The following is a 22,994-nucleotide window of genomic DNA, read 5'->3' on the forward strand; positions in this document are numbered from 1 at the left end:
GGTGGTCTCCATGGAAAGGATGGGAGAGGAAGCCTGTGTCAGGGGAAACCTGGGGCTCCCGGGAGGCTGGGGCTGCATGGGGGTGAGACCTAGGGCCCGGCAGGGAAAGCTGGAGCCTCAGCGGAGATGTTGGGGAAGGACCAGGGCCAGGAGGGCGTCCGTCCCAGCAGGGCTGCGTCGTGGGTGAACGACCGGTGGTCACGTCTGTCGCCTTTCCCGTGCCTCCATTCTTCCCTTCTAGCTCTTCTCTCCATTGTCCCTCATTCTGGCGTCTCCTCTCCTGTTTCTTTTTCCATCTTCCTCCATCCGGGATTTTCTTGCCGTTTTCTCTCTGTTCCCATCCACCCCTTAATCTACTTCTTTTTCTCCCTTGCTTTCTTACTCTCTTTCCTGATGTTTTGCTACTTTTTGAACATTGTTTTTTTTTTTTTTTAATTTACATCCAAATTAGCTTATAGTGCAACGATGATTTCAGGAGTAGATTCCTTAGTGCCCCTTACCCGTTTAGCCCATCCCCCTTCCCACAACCCCTCCAGTAACCCTCAGTTCGTTCTCCATATTTATGAGTTTCTTCTGTTTTGTCCCTCTCCCTGTTTTTATATTATTTTTGTTTCCCCTCCCTTATTATGTTCATTTGTCTTGTCTCTTGAAGTCTTTGTATGAGTGAAGTCATATGGTATTTGTCTTTTTCTGACTAATTTTGCGTAGCATAATACCCTCCAGTTCCATCCACGTAGTTGCAAATGTCAAGATCTCATTCATTTTGATTGCCGAATAATACCCCGTTGTATATACTTTTTATTGTGAGAAAATATATAACAGGAAGTTTGTCACATTTGAGGTTACAACTCCCTAACATCGGTTACATTCACGGTGTCGTCCAGCCATCACCACTGGTGATTTCCAGAACTTTATCATGGCCCCAAAAACCTGCATAGCCAAGCCCCATCCCCCGGCCCCAGGGAATGTCTACCTACTTCCTGGCTCTGCGGATCTGCCCGAGGTAGATGTGTTCTGTCAACAGGTGTCTGTCCTTCGTGACTGGCTGCTTTTACCCAGCGTGTTTCCAAGGCTCAACCAGGCTCTAGGAGGTGGCAGGGCTTGACTCCTTTTTAAGGCTGAGGAATGTTCCGCTGTGTGGACAGACTACGTCTTGCTTACCTGTTCAACTGTTGAGGGACACTTGAACCGTTTCCACATTCGCCTGTCGTATAGCATTGCACTAAACATCGGCATAAAATACCAGTCCCTCTTTTCAGTTTTCTTGCAGCAGACATGTAAGAGCACATTTAACTTTTCGAAGAGTAGCCGGATTCCGTCTCTTCTTACATTTTGCTGTCTACTTTCCTTTTTTCCTCATCTGTAACGTGGATTTGAAGGCTCTCCCACAATTGAGTGCATCAACTTTTGTTTCTCTTAATTACAAAGATATATATGACTTTGACGTGTTTTAAAATCTTTTCTATTTTACTTTTTTTAAGATTTTTTTTTATGTTGGTTTATTTTTGAGAGAGACAGAGCACGAGTGGGGGAGGGGCAGAGAGGCGGCGGTGGGGGGGACAGAGGATCCGAAGCGGGCTCTGCACTGACAGCACAGAGCCTGACGCGGAACCCACGAACCATGAGATCGTGACCTGAGCCAAAGTCAGATGCTTAATCAGCTGATCCATCCAGATGCCCCCCTATTTTCCTTTTTTTAAAAAGCCCTAAATACTTTTAGTTAAAAGCTCCTTTCATTGGTACGTGAGTGTTGATTGACCCCACGCCTGCCTCACAGCTCGGTCACACCCTGCGGGAGATACTCCGCATCTCCCTGAGACCACAGCCTCCTCCCGACCAATCCGGGCTCCTGGAGCCGCAGGGCATCGTCCCCAGAGAGCGCGCTCCTGTGTCCGCACTCCTGTTGCACCTGTCCCTTAGTGTGGATGCAGGCATTGCTTCACCGTGAGAGCTCATTTGCAGAGGCCAGCTTTTTCCCTTCTCTACCTGGAGCCTTAAACACAAGAGATTATTATTCCTCACCTCTGCGGATTCCACTTTGGCCAAGACGAGCTTTTACGCTTCTCTTCCGAGTTAGTGACTTCACGGCTATCCACCTGTGTTTGCCCACCGATCTCGCTGTGGCCGACGCCTCCGTGCTGGGTAGGGTGTCCCTGTGATCACCTGCCCCGTCCTCCTCAGAAGACTCCCCAGCACGTGATTTCTGTGTGCTTTCTGCCTGGTGCCAGTCACTTAGTTTTCAAGATGACTTTGGGCTGGACGGTGGCGACCTCCTGGGTCCTGTGCGTCTCTGCCTATAGGTCGTTACAAAGTTCAGCGTGGGTTTTCCTAAGCCATGTGTCGGGTTGCCGTGAGCTCCATGTTTGCGTGTTCCTCTCTGCGGTCGTAGGGTTTTTTATCCTCCTGTCCTTCAGAGTTTGCGTCCCCAGAGGCCTCCTCTCCTCTATCTTTCAAAGAAGACTGTGGGATTATTGTCATTATTAGCAAGAGTGACTGCGAGATGGAGGCAATAGCAGGCCTGTACACCGGGTTTTTCCAGCACCCTCCTTTCTGTCCTCGGATTGTAAGAATCTTCACTTCACATTCATAGCGAACGCTTACTACCCTTTCGCTACCAAGAGGACGCTGTTCTGTGCTGCTTCTGAGAACCAGAGATCGTCCCACCGGGACCCTGCAGCCCACAGGCACGTGGCCCTTCTGGGACTTTGTAAAGTCACAGGGGCCTGGATTAAATCCAGATCCCTGAAACCGCATCTCAGCTGGTGCGGTGGTGGGTCGGAGACAGAAATGCTGATGGTGACGTCAGGTCCGCAGCTACACCATGACGCATCGAGGGACCTGTGGGCCATCGGAGAGGACACACCGAGCTAAAGGAGCACGACTTGCAGGGCAGAGGCCCGAGGGTGCGTCCTGGGCCGGTGGTGGTGACAAGGAGAGCCCTGTGTGACCGTGAGGGCATGAGCTGTGCAAGACTGTCTGGGCCACAGGAGTAGATGTGAGAGACACGGAAACAGAATCAGGAGAGTTGAGGCTGTGCCGGCCTCCGGGGTGCAGCGGGGAGGAGGCCACGAGGATGGGGGTCTGGAGTCCGGGAGATCAGAGACACACGTGACAGTGTCCCCACGGGAAGGGCCTGGAGGGGTGGGAGGGTCAGGTCAACCCACAGTGGCTGCCGCGGGCAGGGGAGCCGTGAGATTCCTCTGGCCCAGAGGCGGCCGGAGCGGCCGGCTCTCTGGACAAGTTCTAGATGTCTGCTCTAGAGGCAGGGCTGGGGAACCGGCCTGAGAGAGCCCGCGCCCCGGGTGACTCACGCATGCCGCCAGGGTTCAGAGCCAGTGTTCAGGGAAAGGCCGAGTAGGCTGTGTGTAGGACAAGTATCACCAAGGGTCAGACACCCACACAGACACACGGTCGCATGCCAGGACCCGGCCGGCCCCCGAAGACGTTCTCGTAATGTCTGATGATTAAACCGCCCCACGTGGCTCGTCATACGTATCCTCCCGTTCGTTATGTTTTTATTTTTATCCTATTTATTTTACTGGTTTCAATCAAATCTCAGACCTATAAAAGCTCAAATATCGTTATCTGTCTTGCCAGAGGCTGGAAACCTCTGGAATATTTGTCCATTACTTGTTGGTGCTGCCTGTTAGGACTTCAGCCGGGGCTGTTGGCCAGCACACCTGCACGTGACCTCTCCACGTGGCCAGGACTTCCTCCCGACACAGTGGGCAAGCGTTGTAGGAGAGCTGCATAGCCAGGAGGAGGCCATCCATGTTTCCTTCTGTGCCTAAGCATCAGGGGACACAGGGTGTCAGTTCTCCTGTAACCTGTCAACAAAGTCCCACCTTGGTTCCGGGTAGAGAAAGAGACTCTGTCCCTTGTTTGGAGTGTGGCAGGGTTCTAGAAGAGCCTGTGAACCCCGAATACTGCTGTTACCGTTACGGAAAATTTGCCGCAGATAGTAAATAAATACGCGATAGCAATAGATGCAATGGAAAGAGACATAGCAGAGCGGGAGGACTGAGGACCTCCAGGGGCAGGCAAGGTTATTTTCTATGATGGGTAAAGGGGCCAAGAAGGCTCGCTGAGGACACCTTGGAGCAGAGACCCAAGAGGAGAGGCTGGGAACAGGTGGCCCTCTAAGGTTGTTATGTTCCTGGCAAAAGAATCATGTTCTCACTATAGTTACAGTGGCTTCATTAAACACAGCACTTGTCCCCAGTTAATGTAGGGACCTATATGCATTTTATGTTCTATATTGCTGAAAACAAGCTGACTTTTACCTTGATTTCTGTGTTGCAATTATTTAGTGGTGAAATAGCTGTGGGAATATTTCACTGTCTTTTAAAGAGCAGTTCTCCGTTTCTCTCTCCGTTCTTTAAAAGAAGAGTCAATATAAAAGTATTTCAGTATCTCTTAGCTTGTTCCCCCACATACAATTGTCATCCAGTATTATGGGATTTATCCTTCCCAAGTAGCACTATGGAATCAGAAAACGTGCCATTTTTAAAGGTGGTCCAGAGACCCACCAGATACAAAGGGATACTCAAGAAAAAATGGTCATTTTCGCGCATACGGCTTTCACGGCTTCAAATAAAGAAGACGAACTACAAAAAAGTTTTTTTAATAATTTAATGCTGCGTAGAATTATTCTCAGAGTTTGGTCAATGGCACTGGGCGTTTTCCAACAGTTGGAGAAAGACACGAGCACTTAATAGTGGGCATTCTCCATTCTAGTGCACTTAAAATGAAGGCAATCACATAAGGTTCTCTTGCTTCATGGGTAATTAAAGCATTTCACTCCGCCATTCCTTATTCTAATGAAGAAGAAGAAATTTCTCTTTTGCTGAATTATCTCGCCGAAGGGTTTTATTTCCCCTCGTTGCTCTGACTGTGGAAAATGTTCCTTTTACTTGTGATTGTCTGCTATATGAATTGTGAGTCAGGGGGGAAAAAATGTGAAGATTCTCCATGGCATCAAACTTCTAAAAAAAAAAAAAATGCTTAGACACTCACTGTCCGTGGAAACAAAACAGCCGGGACCACCAGCGTCCAGATTCCTCTCTCCTCCTCCGGGAACCAGCGAGACTCTGCTCGCCTGTTTGTTATCTTCTGACTTAAGAGACCACTTTTTTTTTTAATATGAAATTTATTGTCCAGTTGGTTTCCATACAACACCCAGTGCTCATCCCCAAAAGGAGACCCACTTGTTAAATGGCGCATTTCAGATGTCACGGACAGTAACAATGACAGATTATCCACTAAATAGCATTGACCAGAATTGTTAAGCCGATTCTTCCCCACACCCAGGACACCTGCCTGCGAACCTTCTCCCCGCCCGCAGCAGGCACCAGCAGAGAGTGGCCACCCCGTCGCCCTTTGGGGTAGACAAAAACCATGTCCACGTGGAACTGGTACGTTCCTCAGCCTCCTCTCGGCCTCTCGTGGTGGATCTCCGGTGCAGACCGTGCACCGTCCCCCGCCTCCTCCAGGGAGCCCGTCCCACCACACAGGCGAACTGAAAACCGCGCCCTCATGACTGCCATTAACATTGGAAATTCCCGAATAGGATAGTGGCCAAAGTACCTCAAAGGTGGGGGGAAAGAAAAGACTTAATTTTCAGGCTTAGATCTTCGTTGGTATGGCCTGCGAAAGGCTTTAACACCGACTCCACCTCTCAGAGACTCCGGTGGAGTTGTTTCCCTCAGCACTGTCGGCAGGAGCCCTAAAAGGCCCACAGTTCACAGTCATAGAGCCAAACAGGCTGGCTCTTCCGGGGTGAGCACAGGGGAACACGCTGATTTTTTTCCTCATTTTTCTACACCGTTCAGTTGACAATTCCTTTCTGCCCGGGGCAGTCTTGTCTTCTGTCCATGACGTGTTTGTTGGAAACATTTCACATGGGCTAATCTTGCTCTTCCAACTGTTTTGAAAGCCCGAGAAGACAGGACACACATCAGATACTTGCTGTGTCCCCCAAAAGCCCGACACCATGCACGCGTGTGCTGTGCTCCAAGCATATGGCAGTTCACTGGGGAGAGGAGGGAGGGGACCTCCCTGGGCCCACATGGAGGTTCTAATTGGTTTTCCAAAGTATTTCTTTTTTGAGAGACAGAGTGTGAGCAGGGGAGGGGCCGAGAGAGAGAGAGGGAGACCCAGAATCGGAAGCAGTCTTCAGGCTCTGAGCTGTCAGCACAGAGCCCGATGCGGGGCTCAAACTCAGGAACCGTGAAATCATGACCTGAGCCGAAGTCAGACGCTCAACCGACCGAGCCACCCAGGCACCCCTGGTTTCCCAAAGCATTTATTCTCTATGGATTGGCTCTATGTTATCTAAACCAGTGTTCCCCAAAAGTGTGTGTTCTAGAATATGAATCCAACAAGATGCACTGAAGGAAAAGTTTTGGAGAGCGTGGCCTAGTCTGTCTCCCTGTTGGGGGTTGGAGAGACCCCAGCAAGTCGAAGTCTCTTGGAAGCCCTCCATTTAAAAGAAGAAAAACAAAAGCCTCATTTAACTTGTTTAAACTGTGATACCAAACGTGTGGCTATACCCATCTAAACTCTAGTTCAGTCCTCAGGACCATTACTCTGTTCTGGAACACATTTTGGGAAATGTTGAAACCAAAGAGTACAGTGTTTTTTGTTTTTATAAGATTTTTTTCTAACGTTTTTAAGTAATCTCTACACCCAACATGGGGCTTGAACTCACAACCCTGAGATCAAGGGTCGCAGGCTCCACCCCGTGAGCCAGCCAGGTGCCCCAGGAGAACAGTGTTTTAATTGTTCATCCAACAGCCTTATGGGAAGGCCTGTTGGATTAGAAGTGTCCTCACTTCTAACTTGGGAAAGAGCACGTGGGATTTCACCCGTGTGAAAACCCAGAACATTCTCAAAAGCACAGAGGTCTTGAGTGCTTGTTTAGCTCTGGAAAGCTGCCCTCCCAGGACTGCTCTGGTGCGGGCCTGGCCCCTGGCTCCCAATTCCTATGGAGCTCTGGGTCGGAATTAGAGCTCACATTTCAAATCTGAAATTACACAACCCGCTTCACTTTTGTGTCCTTTTTCATAACTGTGTGGTTTCATTGTCTCATTTCAGGTCATCTTAGAGAAGGCTTATCTTTGCTTGAATCTCTTACATTTAGCATCTTTTCCATACATATGCTTTTGATGCACTCCTGAAAGCTAGTTACATTTAGGATTCTTCTCCAACTTTTTCATTGCTGTTCAGTAGTGGATGGAGATAATATTGTCTTTCAGTTCTGGTGCTTGTATATCTTGAATGTGCTGATTGACATGAGAATATTATAAATGGAGGCTCGCTTCTTTCTGTTTTGGAAGTTGGGAAATAAGTCATTATCATCATTATATTTAATATTTATTATCTACGTTCACTACGTACACTAATTGCACTCAATGCATGATCGTATTTAATCCTGACTTTTGTCCAACCTGATGGTACAGGCATTAAGCAGGACTAGAGGGCTCAACACGCTAAGTCGTGTTGGCTTCTGTGTTAACATGAATTTCTCGGGAGTGTGTTGAACTGATTTCACTTTTATCAAAGTTAGGATGAGACTCGGCATATGGTGCCATAGAAACAACTGTGTTATTTTCTAATAACTTTTTTTATTTTTATTTTTTTTTTTTTTTTGAGAGAGAGAGAGAGAGTGCAAGCAGAGGAGGGGCAGAAAGAGAGGGACAGAGGACCCGAAGCAGGCTCTGTGCCGACAGCAGAGAGCCTGACGCGGGGCTCGAGCTCACCAACCGTGAGATCATGACCTGAGCTGAAGTCGGACACTTAACCCACTGAGCCACCCAGGCGCCCCCACGACTGTGCTATTTTGAGCGTCGTTCAGAAGTACAACTTTTAATTCACTTAAAGCCACACTACCTACCCCCTCCCATTGGGGGGAAAAAAAAAAAAGGAAAGAAAATCGACCTAAAGAAGAACCATACATACTCCATGCGACGGGGACAGGAGGCAGGCTGGCTGTGCACAGCAGCTCTGCACTGTCCAATGACAAACAATCTTGATGGGACACTTTGATGCAACAGATCAGACTCTGCCATTGAGAAAATCTGTGAGCTCTCCCGAGCCAATCGAAAGCCCTTCTGCTCTCCTGACCATCCCGTGCCTCTGTGTCAGGACCATGCTCTCTGTGCCCGGCTTATCCATCTTTGTTCTTATTGTGCTGCTTCCTTTCTTTCCCCGGTCTCTCCTCTCCCCTGCCCGTCGCCCAAAAAATCCATTGTGCAAATTGATTCGGAGATGGGGCTTGATAAAACACCAGTGTTTCGCCCTCGCAGCCTCCGCGCGGTGGTGTTATTAGCTCTTGCTGATTATCTGGCTGTGCGAGCCGAAGCTGCCACAGCGGGCTTGGGGGTGTGCCGAGATTAACCGGGGGCTTTGCAGCCGTTTGTCACACAAATAGCGGTGCCAGTAAACTGAAAAACGATCAATCATTTTTCTCAAGATTGAAACCTTTTATCAGCTGTTTCAGCTTCATTATTCGATCAACGATTAGCAGCCAGCCGTTGTCACTCAGTCACCCACGGTCACCGGTTCAGAGCTGCTGCCGGCTCAGCGGCCGCCCGGCACCTGTCCGCAAGGTGAGGGTGCCTTCCTCCCACCTGTCTGCCTGCCGGTCACTGCCACTTGGCAGATTAGAGATAGGTGTCTGACGAGCATCTCCTGTTTTCGTTGAAGTCATGCTTTGACACATATTTCGTTTCTAGGTGTGAGATCAGTAAATGGGGGGGTATTTTTCTTTTACGTCCCCGTAGGTGTTTCATTTAAAAGATTGTTGCCTTTTAATTGAAATGCCAACTGTCTTGATTGGAGCAGGGAAGAGGTGTTCTTGTCCACACCTTAGTCTTTCATGTCACTGTGAACGTGTGATCGAGCCCTTTGGCTACCCGCTCCGGACTTTTCTGGAGCTCAGAGCCCAGTTCATCCGGAGGGAGGAAGGAGGACGGAGCCATGGCTCCGGCCTGCAGATAAGCAACCCTTCGTAGACGCCAGCGGCTAGAGTCCACAGGTGGGCCTGCGTAGACGGAGGGAGTGTATGCCGATACCATGATTCATGGGAAGCAAAGTTACTCTACGAGGTTGCCAAATCATGGTCATCAGAAGGGGCCTGCATATTTGTTTAAAAACAGGACCACTGAGGGGCGCCTGGGTGGCTCAGTTCGTTGAGTGTCAGACTTCAGCTCAGGTCACGATCTCACGGTTTGTGAGTTTAAGCCCCGTGTCGGGCTCTGTGCTGACAGCTCGGGGCCTGGAGCCTGCTTCGGATTCTGTGACTCCCTCTCTCTCTCTCATCCCCTCCCCGGCTCATGCTCTGTCTCTCAAAATATAAATAAATGTTAAAAAAAATAATAATAAAATAAAAAAAATAAAACAACACTGAGAGATGGATCTTTGGCCTTTTTTTTTTTTTTTTTGCTTTTTTTATTCAAATCTACCAGAAAATACAGTTCTACCACTACATAAAAGTAGAAGAGGAAAAAAAAAAATCACTTAGTTTATTTCTATATCATCGAGACCCTACTTGATTTTTCAGCCAGAGCTCTACTTGGCCAGGAGCGGAAGGGTGTGTGTGTGTGTGTGTCTGTGCACCTGTGTGCATACATAATGTCTGCAGTGGAGACTTCTAAAAATACTGTAATTTTACAAATCGTTCTGAATCGTGTTTGTACCATTTTCAAAACTATTTCCATAGCACCTTGAGATTAATCTCCCGCGTGTTTTTCCTTGGTGATGCATCTTCGTGCGGGCTGGGACTTACTTTGTGCCTTGTGTTCACATGGCATCCACATCAAGATAACTGCACACAGCGTATGGTGAGCGGTTGACCGCGTGTTAACATCTCTCATCCAGTTTATTCTAGAAGAAGTAGTCTGGAGAACATCTCCAGCTTCCTCAGTGCGGTCGTCTCTGAGATAACCAGTAGAAACCCATCTCCTTGCTAACTGAAACATCGAAAGCCCACCCAGATGGAAGGTTCTGGTCTCCCCTGTTGATCATACTGGTTCAGTCCCTACTGTTGGGATCCCTCGCCCCCGCCCTTCCTTGTCGTCTCCCTCACGCGCGCGTGAGACACTGCGCGTGTACAGGCACCCCACCCCCACCCCACAAGGGAGTCCCCGGCTCTCGTTAAATAGTTTCTTGGTGAAAAAGAATTTCATCTGTATTTCTCCGTTAGAGGCTCTTGGTGTTTGAGGGTGGACCTTCTTGCCTCCTCCTGCCCTTCCTGGGTGAGTGGCTAACTGGAAGAAAGGGGTGAAGGCTCTTAGAACGAACACACAAGTTCGCTAGCAAGTTATTCAGATAGCACTTCAGCCAGCTGTTTGAGATTTTCTTTCTGTGGATGCGTCTGCTTTGAACTGTCTTGATCTCGCTTAGGCGGTAAGGGGAAGACACCGGCACGTACTGACTTTGTGCCCCTCTTGCTGTGGTGGCTCCTTCACCCCTCATGGCAGTCCTGGGTTGGAGGTGGAAGGGGACCGTGGGGACACGGACCCGAGTCACCCCTTGGCCACCCTGTGCCTCTGCCAGGCAGGGCGGCCTCGGTTCCCCGAGCACCAGCTTTCCCGCCTCCCCCTCTTCTCTGTTGTCCATGACCTTCCCTTGCACCTGCAGCACTGGGAAGAGGGCGCACGTTGCCACGTGGGTCAAATTCAGCCACTGACCCACTGAGACCCAGCAACGCCCTGCAACCGCCTCTCCTCCGTGAAGGAAGCAGCTCATTGCCATCCTGACACTTTTTTCTTGGCAGTTTGCATGTTCTTCGCAATCTGTAAAATATCATTTCCTCCCCCCAAAAGAATTAGAAAAGAAATAATAAAAGAAAACCTTCAAATAATGCATATTTGGTACAGTTTCATATGTTCCATATTCGTTCATGAACCTGATGGCTGGAAACCATAAGGCCATGAACTCTGTCCTTCTGTGGAAGGAGCCAGTTTAGTAGTTCTGTTTCTTGCGATCTGTTTGGGGTACAAAATGGGCTTTGGTGAGAATAGCCTCACCTCCTATCTTGTGCCCAAGTGAACTTTGGGACGGTATTTTGTAGATGAACTCGTGATTACAAACTTGCTTTTCATACACGATTTTATCAGTACTCGTATTTAAGAACGGTGCTGGTTCTGTCTCCTGACCCTTGTGAGTCTGAGTTCAGACCTTCCCCCAGAGCAGATGATTCACCACAGGTGTGTGCCTCCACGGATCTCTTGAAACCAGAGTAGCCATGACTCGGGTCTTTAACTTCGTTAAGCTCTTTTGCTTTTAGTGAAGAGGTGGATTGTTGTGTGTGTGTGCTGATTACAAGCAAAGATCTAAATTTCAGCACAAGGGCAAACATTTTTTTTGTCAACGGCTCAGGCCCATTTTCTAATTCTTATAAGCTAATCCTGGAAGTTAATGAGAGAACTCATACTTGGTACGCTTTTTAAAAATATACGTTGTAATTCACTGAAGCGGGGGAAGACGTAATTGCAAGTTCAACAATTCCAAATGAAATACAAGGAGACAGCATAGTATCCGGAAGAACTGGCCTGGGTGGATTGCTGCCTCTAAAGAACATTAGTTCAAGGGTGCCCGGATGGCTAAGTCGGTTAAGCGTCCGACTCTTGATTTTGGCTCTGGTCATGATCTCATGGTTTTGTGGGTTTGAGCCCTGTGTCAGGCTCTGTGCTGACAGTGCAGAGCCTGCTTGGGATTCTCTCTCTGCCCCTCCCCGACTCGTGCTGTCTCTGTCACTCTTAAAACAAATAAATAAAACTTAAAAAATAAAGAGGGGCGCCTGGGTGGCTCAGTTGGTTACGCGTCCAGCTTCAGCTCAGGTCCTGATCTCGAGATCGAGTCCATGAGTTTGAGCCCCATGTCGGGCTCTGTGCTGACAGCTCAGAGCCTGGAGCTGCTTCAGATTCTGTGTCTCCCTCTCTGCTCCTCCCCCAATTGCTCTCTCTCTTGGTCTCTCAAAAATGAATAAACATTAAAAAAAAAAAGAAAAAGCAAGGAAAGGGAAAGGACATTAGTTCACAAACATACCATGAAACCTGCATTCACAATCATAAATTAAACAGCTCATCTCTCAGCACAACTGTCCAATGGAGCAGGCATTCACATTGTTGAGAGCTTCTATTAGTACATGTGACACACACTGTTAAGGCCACACAGAGATTTCAAATTGCCTTTAATTTGTAAAAGTTGATTTAAGGAGAATAAGTGATACATTACGACCAGGTAAGTTTCCTCTGTACATATTCCAAGCTACAGGATAATCCTTTCATATGGCAGTGTTACTGCTGGCATTTCATTCTGAGGAAACCATTAAAATGACTGGAAGGAAAAAAACTCATACTCCTGCCCAGAGGTGCTTATTACAGTATTTTTAGTAGACTTCATTTTCTAGAAAAGTTGTAGTTTCTAGAAAAGACTTCTAGAAGAACTGAAGAGATATTATAGGCAATTCCCAAATGACGTCCCCTTACACACACGTGTGCACATGATTTCCCCTTACTATTTACATCTTTAATTAGTATGGTATGTTTCTTACAATTAATGAACCAGTATTGGTAATCTTAGTATTAACTTAAAGTCTATACTTTTTTTTGGATTTCCTTAGTTTGGACCCACTGCTGTCTCTGTTTCAGGATGCCATTCAGGGACCCATATGACATTCAGTTGTGACGTCTCCTGAGGCTCCTCTTGGCTGGGATGTTTTCTCAGACTTCCCTTGTTTTTGATGGCCCTGACAATTTTGAGTAGTACTGGTCAGGTACTCCTGACCTTGTAGGATGCCCTTCTTTTGGAATTTGTCTGCTGTTTTCCTTAGGATTAGTCTGGGGTCGTGATTTTTGGAAGGAAGGTCACAGAGGCAAGAGCTGTTTTTATGACAGCATGTCAAGGGAACATAGTACCACCGCCATTTATGACTGCCAGTGCTGACCTTGATCACTGGCTTGAGGTTGTGTTCCTCAGACTGCCCCTCTGTGAAGTTACTTCTGTCCCCTCCCCACTTCCACGCGGTCCTTTTGGGGAGGAAGCCTCTGTGTCCAGCCCTCACCTAGGAGGGAGGAGTCCCGCCCCCCTTCCTCTCGGGTGGGGTATCGACATAAACTATTTGGGAACCTTTGTCTCTTCTCCCCATTTATTATTTTCTTCAGTCATTTCTTTACATCTGCATGGACTCTTAGATTATTTATTTTATACTTTAGGCTATAATCCAGTAGCACTGTGTTTATCTTCTTGCTCGAATTATTCTGGCTTCGGCCACTGGAAGCCCCTGCCCCCATCAGTGTAGGGCAGGTCTGTTTGTTTATTTTAGCAACTTCCTCACTGCGGGGGATCTATGAAATGCCCCAGGCTCACCTCTACATTTCCTGCCCCGGTCCCAGAATTGGCCACCTCCCCAAGGAGCCCTGGATCTTTTTATTGGAGAATGGTATTAGAAACCGAGCTCTGTGGGCTAGATTACTAGCTTGTCATTCCTCCTTGGCTCTCAGCAGACAAAGCAGAGAAAAGGAATTCATGTGTGTGTCTGCACACATATCTATAAATATTTCTATATGTGACCACCTGTATCTATATTAAGTTCAAGAGAAGATAGCATCTTTAGTAGCATGAAATTGGCAATAACTCAGTGCTTAATGATAAGGAACTGTGATATGCTGTCTCCACGATGCCACTGTTAAAAAGGATAATTTTGAAAACGATCCTAACCTAACACCTTACATTTCGAAAGTATTACAGGTCTTCATAGAAGCCATACTCGTAAGTGTGGTCATTATTCGTGTATATGGTTAAGAACTTTAAGAGGAAAATTGAAGGGATAGTTAGATTGGTCATGGTATATTCTTAAAATAATATGAAATTAACTTTGCTTCTGCAATAATGAAGCCGTGTTCCACTGTGTTCTTGCTTGAAGCTGAATAAAGTTGGTGTATTTAAGTTACTTTTACAGAAAGACATGAGACTTCCGTTGTTGTGCTCTGTGAGTACAGCACTTTCCTGGGCCCTCCTAGGATAATCATGACCTTGTTTAATTACTCAAAATAGTAAAAAGTTGTGAAGTTATGGTCAAAGCAGTTTTATGGGAAGAAGTCTGTTAGTCTTTCAAGGCGTGTATGTCCATAATAGCAGAAAAGAATCAAATGATTAGAATTCTTTTGTTTTCCACTCTGCTCTTTGTACCCGACTTTGACTAAGTAAATACCCACGTATGTTAAAGCCTCCGAGGTTTCTGAAACTGCAAATCAGAATGCTATCGGGAATTTCCTGGGAGGTTCTCCTGAAATGCGTAAGGTTACAAATATTTTCTAGAAGATATTTTCAGTGGTGTTCCCCGACTCAGATGGCCACGTATAAGGGGACTGTGGTTGACTGAATAACCCTGAAGTGTCCCATTTCACTCAGGCAGGTGTAGGAAGTCAACTACAAAGATGTCAGATCAAATGCAGTGTCCGCCATTGTTGAGGCTGGTGGTCCAGTGATCACAGCCCCTCAATTACAGCCCCGGGAGGGAGCACGAGCAGCCATCATTACATAATTATGCCTTTGATTAGTTGCTTTAACTGGTCATCGCCTTTGAAATATGATAGCACGATTTAAAGTTTTATTAAAAAACTATCTTTTCTGGAATTGTTGGAGAAAGATTTTGTGTTTAAAAAAAAAAAATCCAAAGAAAAGCCTGCAATATATTCCTAGAGGAGATTGAGAAGGAAGAAAATGAAGAAGAAAGGGAAGGGGGGGGAGGGGAGGGGGATAAATGTTTCCCATTATCACTCCTTTCCGGGGTAAGAAGCTCAGACACCCCAGTGCCCAGCCTCCCTCTCCCAGCGTCACTCGCCCCTGGCCTGCCGCCCACCTCCCTGAGCCCTGAGCTGGCCCTCGGAGAGGGGCCAGGAGATACGGCCAGGGCAGGACAGCCCTTGCTTTGCTGCATCCTGCCGATGTGAACCCGGATGAACGGATCCCACACATTTCGCACACATCATTCAGCTTGGAAAAACTCGTTTGAACCTCGTTTTTTTCTTAAGTGAGAATTTGGTTTGCTTCTTGTCTCTATCTGCAATGCCAGGTGCCCCAGTCCTGCAATATTGAAGCCCTGTTCGGGGAGTAACTAGACCTTTAAAAAAAAAAAAGGCTGGGGACCCACTCCCCTCCCAAGTCCACAGCATGCTTAGTCTCTGTTCTCATGTCCTGATCATGTGTCTGGAAGAAGGTGAAGCCTAGAGACCGAGGGGCCCCCATATCAATATCCTAACAAGCCACCTCCCCCCCCGCCCCCCAGCCAGAAAGCCCTTCCTTCTCAAAATGAATAGCTACTCCATGAAGACAGGGCAAGAAGTTAACATTAAGTGTTCACGTATTTCTAATCTCCATCTGAGAACATGCCCGACCTGAAATCTACATTACGAATGTATCACAAAGGTATATTCGACTTCAACTCCTATTTTATTTTAGTCCCTGTTAAAAGTTACCCTCTTGGCATCGTACTGAAATACCCAATTAATTTTGGGTGCGCTTGAACCCTTGCTCTGCAACACAGTGTGTTTCTAGGCCAAGAGGAAAACCAGCCCTCCACCTAATTGGAACTTCTGGTTTTTATGGCGTATCCTGGAGCTTTCGCTTAGTTTTTATTTTCACTGTTTTCTGGGGTTAATGGTATTTTCTGTGCATGTCTACATTAACCACTATGCGGAAGCCTTCGGCGGCTTCCAAGCCTTCGCAGCTTTAAAGAAGCCGCCGATATGGAGATTGTATTTGCTGTAAAGAAAGCCATTATGGGTTATTGGAAAGTGAATTAAAATTTTATAATTAAGGGTCAGTGACTTCTTTCAGGGCTTTGTTGAGTTGGGTATTTTAGCTCCTGCGTTCAGGAGCTTCAGGTTACGAAAAGATTATACCAGTCTTGCCAGAAACTGGTAACGACGAAGTTATTTTGCTTCCTGAACATATGTCCTATATTTGCTTGGCCTCAGGTTTTGTTTAATCCTCTCAAAGGCCCTTTTAATGGACATTTCAACGTGACTACTTCTCTGTGTGGCCGCCTCTGGGAAGCAACCATTATGTCAAGCCCCTTTACAGCTAAAGTAGGGAGTTCACATAGCGTAAGAATCTTTGGGGTCGCGTCTTATGGGGAAAAATAAAAATAAAAAAACAAAAAAAACCACTGCCTCTTTACAAGAGAACAGAACATTTACACAGTCTTGTTGAGCAAATGAACGTTCAAATGGCCAGCACAACAGAAATCTCCAATCTCTAACCTCACAATGAAATCACCACCAACAAAAGATTGCGGGGTACTGGGGACGCTAGACTGGAAGTGATACGGAACCGCAGTGTGACCCACCCCCACCTGCTGGGGGGCTCCTGGGGGGGACAGTCTTTATCTGGCGTCTCTGAGGAGCAGAGACGGTCCCCTCTGCACGAGTGGCACTTATACTGATGGCATCTTAAAAATAAATAAATACCCGTCTGCTGTGGACAGGGAGTGGGTGCTATCTGACAAGGTTATCATTCGCCTTCTCTAAGAGGTACAAGTTTGCAATCCCTCGTGTGAATGGAGAGGGTTATTTGTTTCGTTCCGAGACAAGACATTCTTAGAAATGAGTGACACGCCTTCTCTGACCCAGCCCCTTCCTGCGTGTAGGTAAAAAGATCCTATTTGTTCTCATAATTGATTGTGAGGGCTGCAGCGTGCCTTACTTAACCAGCCCTGTTCGCTGCACGCCGCGGATGTAATTCATGCACACTTGAACGTCCAACATGGCTGACAAGGCTTGGACATACAACCTCACAGCTGCATCATTTTTTAATCAGCTATCTGAGGAATATTTATCTAATCAACAAAGAGCGCTGTCAGAAGGAGACCAGAGGTGACATTAATATAAGTCTGTGGTCTCCTGGCACACTGATGGAGGAAGAGTTCAGGAGAAAACCAGGCTCGTCTGAGCACGCCAACAGACTAAGGTGCATTTTTATTCCACTTGCAAAGAGCTAGTCGAAAGATTCTCACCTTGGAAATTCGGCTTTCTGTCGTCAGTTCTTAGCCATTCATTTGCATGCGGTAGTTAAAAATACAAGAATTTTGGTTTTTTACTTTTTTATTTTTTTTATTTTATTTTATTTTTTTTTTTTGCTTAGAGAAACAAAATAACAAGTGTCCCTTTAAAATAAAATCGTAATGGGGCGCCTGGGTGGCGCAGTCGGTTAAGCGTCCGACTTCAGCCAGGTCACGATCTCGCGGTCTGTGAGTTCGAGCCCCGCGTCGGGCTCTGGGCTGATGGCTCAGAGCCTGGAGCCTGTTTCTGATTCTGTGTCTCCCTCTCTCTCTGCCCCTCCCCCGTTCATGCTCTGTCTCTCTCTGTCCCAAAAATAAATAAACATTGGAAAAAAAAAATTTTTTTTAAATAAAATAAAATAAAATCGTAAGTCCCTCACGATCATCGTGTGAACTCGGATGAAAAGGCAGAGCTTGCAAAAATCAGGAGACGTGTCATAATTGGGAGTTGTTAACTCTAAATGATTCCAGCTACCCTAACTTCGTGGAAAGCCGTAATTTGCACATTTTCCCCCTTTGCTCGCTGTCCTTTGAAAAGATCATGACTGTCTGTTAGTAATTAGGAGTCGGGTGTGTTGTGCCAGACCTCATTTTGGACACAGGGACACAAAACGCATCTAACTATCATCAGATACCTTAAAGAAATATTCTGCGAACTGAAGTTTATAGCGGCGTCTTTTCTTTACGTGAATGACTCAGGATGAGCAGCATTTGAGACCCGGATGAGCTGGGTCACAGCCACCCCCAGCTGTCAGTGTGGTCACCCGCTACCCACGAAAATGAGCTTTCCGGAAGGGGCCATGTCACTAGATAGCCAGAGCACACGTGCAGGTGCACTTGTCAGCGTTAGGATTCGGGTACCAGGACTACCACTCACCTGTCTTTTCCTTTCTTTGTAATCCAAAGATTACAAGGTGCTCATATGCAAGAGGGCTCTTGGTTAATTTGAAGGGGAAGTTGATGATGCCACTGGCACTAAAAGGCAGTAAGCTTTTTGTGTTCGTATAGGTTGCAGGAGGAGTCCCTACTGTCTTACCCTGTCTTTTTCAAAATTGTGATCCTTTCAATCGTTAGGAAACACATTCCAACCCGTATAAGGATGAGTTCCGCGTCCCTCTCTGTTTTAATTCTCAAGCGTGAGCCGTGTGTCCCGTGCACTGCCTCTTGCTGTGGTATTCACGTAACAGTCTGGTATTGAACGTGAGCTCACGGTTCGCATTTTGGCACCATTATGGGGGAGAATGCCGTCCTGCTAGTGGCTTCCTGTCCCCTGCTGGCCCCCCCTCCCCCGCCCCGGGCCCACCGACTTTCCTGCCTACATAGATGGGGGTTCAGAAAGTTCCACTTAATTTGCAGGTAGTGAGAAGAGCTCCCTCTCCCCACCTAACATTCGGGCTGACAGTTAGCTTCCATCACATCTGAAATTACACGATGTAGGGTTGTACTCCCGGGGAGATTTGAGTTTGTGCTGTCGACATTTGAGACTGCGCGGAGCCATCGGGCTGTTGAAATAGCTACGTAAGGCACCCGAAACTGTTTAGAGAAGAGACTTGCTTATCCGGTAAGCACAACAGTAGCACGGAAACTGCTGGAGGACTGCTCACACCCCACTGCCTTTCCTCCCGATGATGTGAAACTCCGTAGTTTTGTGAGAAGTCACAATGGTGACGGAAATCAAAATAAGTTAGCCTGTGTTGAAATGGAAGAAACTGTATCCCTGAAATTAAAAAAAAAAAAAAAAAAAAGTAAATCGCGGTTTGTGGGTTCAAGCCCGCGTCAGGCTCTGTGCTGACAGCTCGGAGCCTGGAGCCTGCTTCCGATTCTGTGTCTCCTTCTCTCTCTGCCTCTCCCCTGTTCGCGCTCTGTCTCACTCTGTCTCTGAAAAACAAATAAACGTAAAAAAAAAAAAAAAAAAGTAAAGATCGCCCAGAAAATGTAGCATTCTGAGCTAGTCCGCGTGAGGCAGCCCTCAAGCGTCACCGCTGTTGCAAAGGTGGCGGCCGCGGCGTGTGATGCCCGTGTGGTTGTGGAACGAGGCGCCCAGCCAGCAGCGTCGGGATGCAGTGCCCTTCCGTTTGGCACAGTGTCCCCATTTCCTGCAGAAGGGAGCACGGGCGGCAGCACCGTGCACAACCTGAGATTTTACCGATGATAATACGATTGTGTTTTCTCTTTGAGAAGCTTCGAAACAGGTGGACCTAGAGCAGTCGATGCCCCAGGAGACAAATGCACGTGTCGGGACCTTGGTATCATCCCAAAAAAGTCCATTTGTTTAAGAGGAAGGAACAGGCATGGCATTTTACACATTAAAATTGATTATTTCATCAATAGGTTAATAGAAAACCAGACTGCGAGCTCACTTCTTACCTCTACATCCAAACGGTAATGGGAGATCGGAGCATGAAAAATGCAAGGCATGTGCAGGTGAGGGAAGAGGTTTGCACTAGAACTCCCCCCACCACTCCCTCCAGAAGGGTGCCCAGCCTCAGCTCTGCCTATTTATATGTAAATGTTTGAGAAAGAGGTAAGTTTCCAGGCTGGGGAGTGCAGCCTCTTTCGTGGCCACCGCTTTCTGGAACTTGTAAAACTGGGGCCAGGACACCAGAGCATCATCTATTGAGATAATTAAACACGCAATTAATTCTGCAAAAGCGTCCGCTGTACCCGAGGGAGCGGATAAATATTCATTGAACGTTTCTAAAGTAAACATTTGGAAACTGTGACTAGTTTGGTTTCCTTTGTCTCGGGCGCCTGGTGTTCGTACTGGAGGGTGCCGGCCGTGACGTTACCTGGGACAGACACCCTGTAGGTAGTTGGTGCCTCGAGGATGCGGAAGTAAGGAGAGCGTCTCCCCGGGGCGAGACTAAATTCAGGCCCATATACGGTAGAAGGGCCTGCATCCCCAGCCTTAAATGCCCACTAGTTTAGAGATTAGATTTCCTACTAAATTACCGGTGGGTTTTCAAGCTACCAAGTAACTCTTCGGTGTGTTCACTCATAGCTTACTTTTTCCCGGTTTTAAGTCCGGCCACCACTAAATTACAGCTGCTTTCTGCTTTCCTCATTAGCATAAAATTTGCATCCCGGATATACACTGTTTGAGAATCACTGCGCTTGCTTCCGTAAATGTCCTTATTTCTCACACGTAGTTCCTGTTGTCCCCGCAAGTAAACCCCGTGTGCACAGAAGTGCTTGGGATTCAGCTCAGCAGCAAAGCTCCTCGCAGAGCCCTGGTCGTCACGGGGGCTCCTTTCGCGACCACCGGGCTTGGCACAGCTAGAGCTGAGCCCACCCTCTTGGAGACTGAGCGTCTGGGCTTGAACACGACAGCAGGAGCCAGCACCGTCCTGAGTCCGGAACGTGCTGGGGTGACCCCTGGCCAGCGTGTTCCTTGTCTCTGCGTCAGTCCGTGAACCGGAGGGTCGGCCTGGCTTCCCCAGGAGCGCCTCTTACCCCCAACGTTAAACGGTTAGCCCCAGAGAGCCTGATGGCGGGTTTGACCGCTTTCTTCTCCTGGCCGTGGAGGTCAAGAGAGAGAGATGGCCCGGCGTGCCTCTTCTTCCGAAACCTGGGTGACCGCGTCCACCACGGACACGCTGGCGTGCGTGCCCGTGTGGTGGCCGTCCGGCCCGTGGATCTGTGGCTGTGCCTTCAGCCGGAAGACTTGCACCACCGGAGGCTCCCTACTTAACCTTCGCTCTTGATGAAGTGCGTCCTCTGAAGGGCTGACCGGAGCCAGCCTCTCCGCCACAGGTGTCTCGGCCCCGAGTGTGCGGTTGGGAGGGTGGGGGCCAGGTGAGGCGAGAATGTGTGCCCGGAGAAGAGTGCCTGAGGAGGTCGGGGACCCCTTCCCGCCCCACTCTGCACACGGTGGCAGGTTCATGCTGCGGCTCTCTCCCAAACCCAGGGTTCTTCCGTGGGTAACTGGCCATCTGTCTTTTTTTTTTCCCCCCCTCGGATGCTTTCTTTGATGAGTTGAGAGCTTGGGGCCTGTGCTCTGGGTCCCTCAGAGCTCCATTCAGAGCCTCCAGAGGCCCCCATAGGAAGGAGAAGGGCCTCCACCCTCTGACAACAGCAAGATGGTAGCCGAGTTTTGCCGGCGCAGGCTGCTGTCCAGATGAACGCGTGTCAGGGGGGAAACAAGTCCAGCGTTAAGGGCTCCGGCTATTCAGGGCCCCTACCTTCTGCAGCATACACGTGAACCGCGAGTCACCGGGGTCTCTTTTGATTTGACACATTCCCAGCATTCTGCCAAATCAAAGGGCTCATGGCTGCTGGCATCCTAGCTCCTTCAAAAGACGCCACCCGTCGCCAAGAAGGACAGCCTGGCACTGTTTGGAGTGGCCACGTGTCCAGCCCAGCAGGGCGGGAGCGACGCATGGGCTTCCTTGCCCGGGCCTTAGTTTGATTTCATGCCAACCTAATGATGCCGGCTGGCACGCCTCCCCCACTCTCGATCGCCCTGTGCCAGGAGCAGTGGGGGGAAGGGGGGGTGCCGGGGGTGGGGGGGTGCGGGTCTCCCTCCCCTCCCCCCCCACCCCGGTGCACACCTGCCTCCCAGGAACCGCTGGCTCGGAGGTGACGTCACGAGCTGCTTTGACATTTCTCCCCTTTTCATTTGTTTTATTTTCCTTTTTGTTTTCTCTCTTTCCCCCCGCCCCCTTCTCTGCTCTCGGGATGCAGCCAAGCGCAAGGCATGGAAACTAAACCGTGTTGGTAGCCTGCGAAATATATACAGCAGCAGCGGCACCAACACCGAAGGTAACGCCGCGCCCCCCGCCCTCGCGCCCGCGTGGAGCCGCATGCCCCTCATTGTGTCTGCAGACTCATCCCCGCCGTCTCCATCGCCCGTCCGTGTGCTTGATTTTGCCATTCATGTTACTTTTCAGCTTACTTAAATTTTGACCTTTCGCTTCAGTCCTAGAGTAGTGATGTTTAAATTACTTCAGAAACCTATTTTCTCCTCTTTTTTTCTTTCCCTTTATACATGCGGGCACTCAGTGTAATATTTCCCGAGTTATTACAGTTTTTAAAAGTGTTAGTATCAGGTGTAATGATCTGTAGCCAAACACAATAGTGTGCCGTGACATTTAAGTAACAGTCTTAATTTGTTTTGTGGACGCATACTCCATAATGCCGTGTGCAGCTCTAACCCAGAGGCAGCCAGGCCCGGGTCATTTGCATGGGGCTGCTGTTGCTTGTAAATTCAGTATATTGTTGTGTTTCTAAAGGTCGTCTGGTGCCAAAGTTCACAAATTGACTTGCGTTGCTTTTTCCACCGAAGACAGCCGCCCCTGCTTTTGTATAATAGCAGATTGAATTTTTCCCACCTTCATTGGAACAACACAATTATAAATTGCCTCTTTTTTTTTTTTTTTTTTTTTATGATTGCAAATGTCAAGGGTCAGAATTATTTTGTTGCCAGGCAAAGGAAAACCAGCGTCAGCCCACGTGAGTTTGTAAGGGAGGCTGGGATACAATGAGCACGATGCAAAATAGGTCACAATCCAGCGATCTTGGTATAATAGGGGGACATTTTTTTTCACTTAAGTGCAAGCCAAATGGGTCAAGTAATCGCCAGCTCGTGCCCCAACACTAATTGACTTATTTGGGGATGATTATAACTGTAATATTTTTCTTAATGTCACTGTTTTCTGGGCTGTTGATTTTAGCGATTGCCAAGCAGTGGCATTAAATCTCTTGTAAATTTTAAATTGCACGCTATTTCTGTAAACAAGTCCCTCTCTTCACATCCTGATCATTAACCTTTGCTGATTTATATCACCATCCTCTTTTCCTTCCTTCCACAATTCCTCCTGTCTTGCTGCTGAAAGGCCTCTTCTCAGCCAGGGGAAAAAAAAAAAAATGAATCTGGAAAACAAAACTACATTTTCACGATGGCTTGTTAAAGGCCTATTTTTTAATC

At 47.9% G+C, this 22,994-nt stretch overlaps 1 protein-coding gene across 10 annotated transcripts in view; it reads left to right on the forward strand.

Annotated features, from left to right (window-relative positions):
* Positions 1-22,994, forward strand: part of AGAP1 (ArfGAP with GTPase domain, ankyrin repeat and PH domain 1) — a 557,314-nt gene that overhangs the window by 434,367 nt on the left and 99,953 nt on the right. For 5 of the 10 annotated variants that reach the window (XM_086720001.1, XM_086720002.1, XM_086720003.1 and 2 more), the window contains one exon: positions 21,752-21,829. The exons of the other annotated variants lie outside the window; for them this stretch is intronic. In XM_086720001.1, the coding sequence (XP_086576127.1) occupies positions 21,752-21,829 (78 nt within the window). The remainder of the gene's footprint in view (positions 1-21,751; positions 21,830-22,994) is intronic. 10 annotated transcript variants of the gene reach the window in all.

The sequence above is a fragment of the Puma concolor genome, chromosome C1 (assembly GCF_028749965.1).
Source record: "Puma concolor isolate L17-30 chromosome C1, mPumCon1.1.hap2, whole genome shotgun sequence".
NCBI lineage: Eukaryota > Metazoa > Chordata > Mammalia > Carnivora > Felidae > Puma > Puma concolor.